We start from the raw sequence: 7,260 nt of genomic DNA on the forward strand, positions 1-7,260 counted from the left end.
GACAAGTTTGCCTGTAACAGGGAAGAAAATACACAAGTTAAACTCTTTATGACTTTGTCAATCCTTTTATATAAATATGGTACATTTCAGAAGGCTTCGATATCACCATTCTAATTGTTCATCAGCCTAACACCAAATTTTGAGTTTGCAGAAGTTACATTTATCTGCCATGTGAGAATAAGATGCTGCTTATTAAAACATCAATATTCAAAGAGATTTAGATAACTGAATAAGAGGAAGTTAAGCACCACAGGTTAATGCCAGAGCTTTAGAAAAGAGTAACTTTAGTCTCCAGTTACAGGCACCCAAAGGATGCATATGCAGCATAATTTTCAAAAATACTGATCAACTACATCTACAAATGAACATCATAAACACTAACTGGCATCTGAAAAAGCCCCATCTAGATTAGGTAAGTATTTCAATTTAAACAGCATAAAACACTTTAAACATTAGCTCACATACTATAGGAAAATACAAGCATTCTGAAGAACTTCCATTAGCTTACGTTATGATTTAAAATATTTCTTATGTGTAAAAGAAAGCACAATGACAACCATTTGAAATATTGCCAAGTTAAAACACAAGTAATGTTTTATACCAAGCAGCGAAAAAATAGCATACTAGCATAAAGACAGAAAATGCATCCCACAGTTGTTGTTATACACTACTGCCAGCAGAGGTATATTGCAAAAACCATTGGGAATTCTCAGTATGAATTCTGCTAGTCACTACAGATACATGATTTATTTACATACTCAATTTATTTAAAACAAGAACACATGGACAAAAAAAAGAGACACCTTCACACCTTGATCTTGAATACATTTCTCACCTGAAAGATCATGTCTTGTAATAAAGCTCTCTGGATTTGCTGGAAATACCCTTTCTGCAGTTGTGATACGACGTGCCACACAAATCATACAGGACTGCAAATCTGTATTTAAAAAAGAATGTTTCTTCTTTAATTTATCTTCTGTTTTATTTTTCCTATTAAATCATCTAACAAAATAGATGAAGCATCCTCCACTGTTAAAATGGAAGTATAAACAGTAAGAATTTAAGTTTTTGCATTCTGTTCCTACTTAAAAATGGATGGCAGAAGCTACCGATTTCACACCACATGCCAAATACCAAAAAGCTTTACCCAGAGATTTCTTTTGTGCACTGTAATTCCACAAAATTTCCTACCTTCCCCTTCTTCCATCATAGCTCTTGGCTGAGATAAAGCAAAGCACTGCATGGTTTCATATCTTTGACGTGTATCCTGGTGGCTGCCTACATCTTCCAAAAGCTCATGAGGGGTTTTCACCATCATCCGGCAATTGAACGTATGACTCTTCTGTCTAGGTGTTTCATTGGTCCAAGCAACTCCATTAACTTCAAAGAATACAGTAAGAATTTATAAAGATTTTAAGATAAGATCAATTCATAACTGATTTTTCTTAATTGAGATACCTTGTTCCTATATTAGAGAGATTAAAGAATATTTTAAGATGCTTTATCAATATACCATCAGTTTTATACCTTGGGAATAGTAGTATTGAGAACCAAGTAAAAAAAAAAACTCCCTTACATGACATTTTCAGTCACTTGAAGGAGAGCTGAAAAGTCATTCACATATTTAAAAAACGAGCAGTTCCCCCAGCTAGTCTTGTGGCTTTAGGCAACATGTTCCATTAGTATCCTTGTTTTAAGTTACAAGTAAACAAATTGCAAAGGCTAAGGTACAGTGTGAATTTCTAGCACATTTATTTCTGGTGGTATGTTTTAGTGTGAACACAGTAATATTTTTCAAGATTAACATACTTCTATAGTCAAATATTCTTTGTAAAAGTAGTTTGTTTTGAAAGGTTATCCATTACAAGTTTTTCCCTCCTCTGATTGTTTTCAAATAACCTAGTAACAGTGTAGTAGGTCAGCTTTTATTACCTGAAGACTTAGGTAAGTTTTTAAGAAAGTCCTTCCGGTCCTCTTCATGCAAGATACCATAGACACTTGTATTAACCAAATCTTCTTGTTTATATTGCAGATACTGTGTGACATTTTCTGACACAAATACGATATTCCCATCTCGATTTACGACAAACAGGAAACCATCCAAAGCCTAAATATTAACATGACAACATATCATGTAAGACACACTGCCTAATTCTGAACATAATTTAGTTTAAAAACCTATGTGGGTGATGTCACGTTACAATACATGCATTTCTTCTCAAGAGTAGAGCTGAAGTTTTAAATTTTTCTCTGAGGAAAAACGTGTCTGGTAAGGAATGGTTGCAATATTAAAAATTAATCTGTTCATTTGTTATCCCATTGAGCTCTTTCATAGTGATAACCAGCCTTCTTGTTTCATTCTTGCTTTATGTGAACACAAGATAATGAATTTGTAACATTATTTCAATAGCTGACAAATTGAAACAAGAAGAAATTCAGTAGAAACAAGTAGTAAGACGTGAACATGAAGACATTTCCACCAGCAAGCGATAAGAGGGTCTATTCATACCTTAAAATACTGTGTTTTCTTAATGGAAAGAAAAATTCAATATCTATGTAAAACAGTTAAGTTTCAAAAATGCCTTTTAACAGACTTGTAAATATGAGATTGGTTTTCTAGGCATAAAGAAAAGGTATCTGCTATGTACCTTTTTTTATATTTATTCTTAGGTTATTTTACTTGATAGGAACATTTGTTTAAAATGCTTCACAATTTAGAGCACATACCCCGATACACATCACAAACCTCTAGTCCTTCCAAAATCTCATCCATTTATTTTAATGCCTATCCCCTAAAAAAGGCAAAATATTCCTCATACTACTAAGCACTGCATTATTAGTAATTTGCTACTGACTGCTGAAGAAAGTAAAGCACAAGGGTATGAGAAAAAGCCAAATGTTACTCTTGTCTTTCCTTCTGCAATCAATTTCAGCAAAATTAAGAAAACGTGATAAATTTTATTCCTGCCCCTTTCAAACATAGTTCTGTATGGTTCTTGCATACTATTTATTACTATAGGATTGCAGGCTTTACTGTAATATTTTGACCTGCCTTAAGTATCTGTTTCCATAGGGATTTACTAGGGCCTAATCTGCACTTGCCTGTAATAAAAGAGGTCCCAATGAATCCTTATCAATAACTCCTTGACCTGTAGAAGATACATCAGCTTTCTGAACATCATCATCATTAGAAACTGCTTTTCCTGTAACCCAAAAGATACATTTCAGTAAAGCATATGAAGACCACTTTTCAGTATTACAACCCAGATTCTAGGAAGCACGTGGAAAAAGGCTAACAAAAGCACTGATTAAGAGAGGATGTCTCTCATATTCTTAGTTGTTTAAGAAAAAACATCACAGCTACATAATGCCAAACCCTTCGCTTACATAAATTGACTTGACAGTTAAACTTGGATCAACTTTTTTTGTGAACAATATTTCTTCTGCTGCTTTGGGATCATCTGTCTGATGAATCCCTGCTGAATCTTTCAATGGCCATTGAACATACTCATTATACATATCTCTTCCTTCTGGGTTTATTTTGATCATCTCATCATCCTTGGTCACTGTCTTCAGGTGACATCACCGTTGTTCTACAAAAAAAACCTCTTTCTCATGTTAATAGATGCGTGCATGTGTGTGTGTGTATAATAAAATCGTATTTTAAGAATCAAAATAAATAAATTGCAGAGGAAGGTGGAATGAGAATCCACACCAGGCAGCAGAATTACAGAAAACAAACAGTAAACTGTTCTGTGGTACTTGCTGGCTGGCTAAGCAGGCCACAAGAGGAGTACAACATCCTAAGGGAGGATTATCACAAACTCAACTCTATAATGAAACATTACATTACAATACGCTAGATTACACTGAAACAAAAAAAACCAACCAACTTAAAAACAGAAGTTAAGATTATTTTCTTTTTTAGCATTGTTTTAACATGTTTTCAAAAGATGTGGCAATTTATCAAGACAAAGAAAACATACACCATAGCTCACTTGATTTTTTTAATACTTTACTGTCCAAAGGAAATATGTACACTTGGCAGGCTACAGTCATTTAGGAATGGGTACGGGGAAGCAGAGAGGGCTTTAAAAAAAAAAAAAGTTGATATATATGCTCCTCGCTATATATTTCAAAAAACAGGTTTTGCATTTACTTGTCCATTAAAAAAAAAAAAATTACTGTATGACTTAGGTTTACAGCAGCTGACAAAAGTTACCAAAACTTGATGCATTGCTATTTTCTCCTTTGTGGACTTAACTATATCCTGAGTTCAGTCAACTGCCACTATTTAATTATTTGATCTCAACCTAAATGAATTTCCAATATATTGGAGGCCAATACTTAAACATTTGCAAAGCATGTCGTAAACAGCACAAGAAAAGAAAGCAGAGCCCACAGAAACATAACAGGAAAAAACAGCAATAAAAATTACTACATTTGATTGGAAGTGTGTCCCGTAAGAAACTAGGTATTTTTTAAGAAATTAATTTCAAAGCATTAAAGTCCCTTTAAGCATGAAGTCCCTTTAAGCGAAAGACAACAGCATGTATTCTTCATATCAGTGGCTATTTAGTATATTATACCAGCTGATCGTACAGGATCACCTGTTTTTAGTTTCTCTGTGGACTCTCTCAAGCTTTCCTAGTATTGTCAGGATACTGATAATAAAGGCCGTACTAAGTTTTAAAGCCCTGATTCCCAACAAAAAAGAGTGTGGTAAATACTTGCTTACTTTTAAACAGAAAATTATTTAAGGTGTATTAAAGGTTTCATTCAAGTCAAAGTCTGAAGACTTTCTCAGTTACAAGCTATTGTGAAAAACACTATTATTTCCCAGGTAACTACTGCTGTGGAAAAGGAATCACAAGAAAATGAAATTAATTATTTTGGCTTAGCGGGGAACTGTACCTTGCTCTTTTATCTGTCGAATCTGTCTCACGGTTTCTTTTAAAATAGCACATTTGTCTGGTTTGACATTGAAATTGTCAATGTCACTCAGATTAGCAGATATCAGTTCAGCCAGTTCTTCAATGTATTTGCTTTCCTGCTCACGCCGACGCTTTTCACCACTGCAGGTCAGATTAGGAACCAAAAACATAATTTCATAAACTTACATACATATACAAAACCTGTGCTCACTTGTGAACTTTAATGTATTTCATGTAACACCTACCTATTAAACCCAGGTAGTAGTTACTCTTTCAGCAAACACAAATCTGAAGGGGTGGGAGGGTCAGGTGTGTGGGTATGTGTTTTGTTATGTTGTTGTGAGGTTTTTTAAGACTTTTAAGTACAAATTTATCTTAAGAGGATATGAGAAAGTTACTCATCCAAAAAATCCTCCTGTGATTACTCTATCGTTAAATTAAATTAAAATAGCAATTGCCTGTTATAAAATTGCCTGTAACACTCATACAGAGGGTGTATTTTAAGCCTAAAAGGTACTTCAGATTTGTTTACAGTTTATTAGACAAATGAAATAGAATTTTAACATTCTATGAAATCCCTTTGGTTTGCTTGTAACAAGATGACTACAGAATGTGATTATCTCAGAGAAATTTCTAGGCATCAGGACAAAAACGCCATCTCAACATCCAAGAAAATCAGAGCCCCAGCAAACCTAATGTTGCTGGATAAAGTCTCTCTCTGAAATTCCTTTTCCTACACAGATTAACATGCTGCGTAAAGACACTGTCTACAGCCTAAATCAAGAGAGAACAGTGTCATACACAGAGTATGCCAAGAGTAGGAAAAGAAGGACTCAGGAGAACGGAAAGGGGCAAGAATGGGCACACTGAGGCAATCAAAAGAATGAGTATTCTTTCAGAAGAAAACAAATCAAAGAGTTAGGAAAGTAGGTAGGGACCAAATATTTGAGAAAACTAATACATGACAAAGCAGGGGCTTGAAAGATGAAGAAAGCTAGTAAGGGTGACAAACTGAACAACAGAATTCCTGAATGGACAGACAGAAACTGAAGAAAAGGAAAGAGAAACTGGAGTGGAGGACACTCAAAGAGATACTGGGGGTATGGTGGAAGAATCTGAGGATCTCGTACACAATCTGTTGCATGATGGAGGTAATTACTGTGGGACAGTGGGGACATATATAAACGGGAGAAATATGAGTACACATGACACCTGGCATTTCGGTGAAACTGAAGACCAATTTAATAAAGGTTAATACTTTGTGGGAACAAGAACATGAAAGGATAACCCGTAGCATGTGGTGGAAAGCAATGAGGTTGGAGGGGACAGAAAACCAATTCCCCCAGATAATGATCTCTGAGTTGAGTGAGGGGCAGGAAGACAGCACGGAATGCCAAATTCGAGATGAGCTTGCAAAGAACTAGTCTGGAGCAACAGAAGTCAAAAAAAGTGCTCTACCTATTGCAGTATTTTGTGCTGACCACAGTCCCCTGAAATGAGGCCTGCCAAATCAATTACCAGATATAAGATGCTGCCTTTGAAATTTCTGTGAAGCAAGAAGTTTTTCTTCTTTAGCCTTGCAATATCACAGCTTCAATCAGTGACTCCTTATATGTTCACTCTACTAAGATTTCCACAACAATCTAATTATAGAGCATAGTTCATCAGCATTAGTATATCTATACGTAATAGTAAAGTTTTGTATCTTCACAACAGAAGCTGGCATAGAGAATTTTTCAACTGAACAAAATGATTAGTTAGAACTTACTCTAAATTGCAATGAAAACTTGAAAAATCTTTGTAAAAACTCATAATACAAAAAAAGAGAGAAGTCTATATAAACCTACCTTGCACCTGGTGTGTCACAGGGCAATGGTTTGCGCTTCCTTGACTCATTTGTCAAGCTATCCAAGGAGTTTTCTCCTAATCCACTCATCTTGACCATACATCAGCAACTAAAAGCAATAAAATAACAATCGTGAACGAACCTCTCAAAATAATAATTTAAATCACAGAGAACTTATCTGGTAAGTTATTTATTGTTTTAGATTTATAAGTCAGTATTTTTACTGGAAATCCATATATCTTTTTAGTATTAAAAAAAAATTTTGGTTATCAATTTTTTTAAATCTATTTTATATCTTGCCAAAACATAGGTTTACAAAGCTTTATATCAATGTAAACAATAACAAATGTAACAAATGCATTTAATTTGATTCAAACAGAGATGTTTAGAGTTTTGCAACATAGTATTAGGACCACAGTATAGCCTTCAGTGTTTTAATGTATGTTTCGATAACTTGAAAAGAAAATGATAAATTAATAT

General features: G+C 34.4%; 1 protein-coding gene across 1 annotated transcript in view; it reads right to left on the reverse strand.

The window, feature by feature from the left end:
* The window catches only part of NCOA3 (nuclear receptor coactivator 3), a gene marked incomplete at its 3' end in the record, with an annotated part of 14,615 nt that extends 7,745 nt beyond the window's left edge, over positions 1-6,870 (reverse strand). Inside the window, exons 1-7 of the mRNA XM_010294043.1 lie at positions 6,782-6,870; positions 4,915-5,087; positions 3,103-3,203; positions 1,933-2,107; positions 1,192-1,380; positions 836-937; positions 1-11 (exon numbers count right to left, since the gene is read on the reverse strand). The exon at positions 1-11 is cut by the window's left edge and continues 139 nt beyond it. Of these exons, the coding sequence (XP_010292345.1) occupies positions 1-11; positions 836-937; positions 1,192-1,380; positions 1,933-2,107; positions 3,103-3,203; positions 4,915-5,087; positions 6,782-6,870 (840 nt within the window). The remainder of the gene's footprint in view (positions 12-835; positions 938-1,191; positions 1,381-1,932; positions 2,108-3,102; positions 3,204-4,914; positions 5,088-6,781) is intronic.
* Between the last annotated feature and the right edge of the window lie 390 nt (positions 6,871-7,260).

The sequence above is a fragment of the Phaethon lepturus genome, unplaced genomic scaffold (assembly GCF_000687285.1).
Source record: "Phaethon lepturus isolate BGI_N335 unplaced genomic scaffold, ASM68728v1 scaffold21909, whole genome shotgun sequence".
Lineage (NCBI taxonomy): Eukaryota > Metazoa > Chordata > Aves > Phaethontiformes > Phaethontidae > Phaethon > Phaethon lepturus.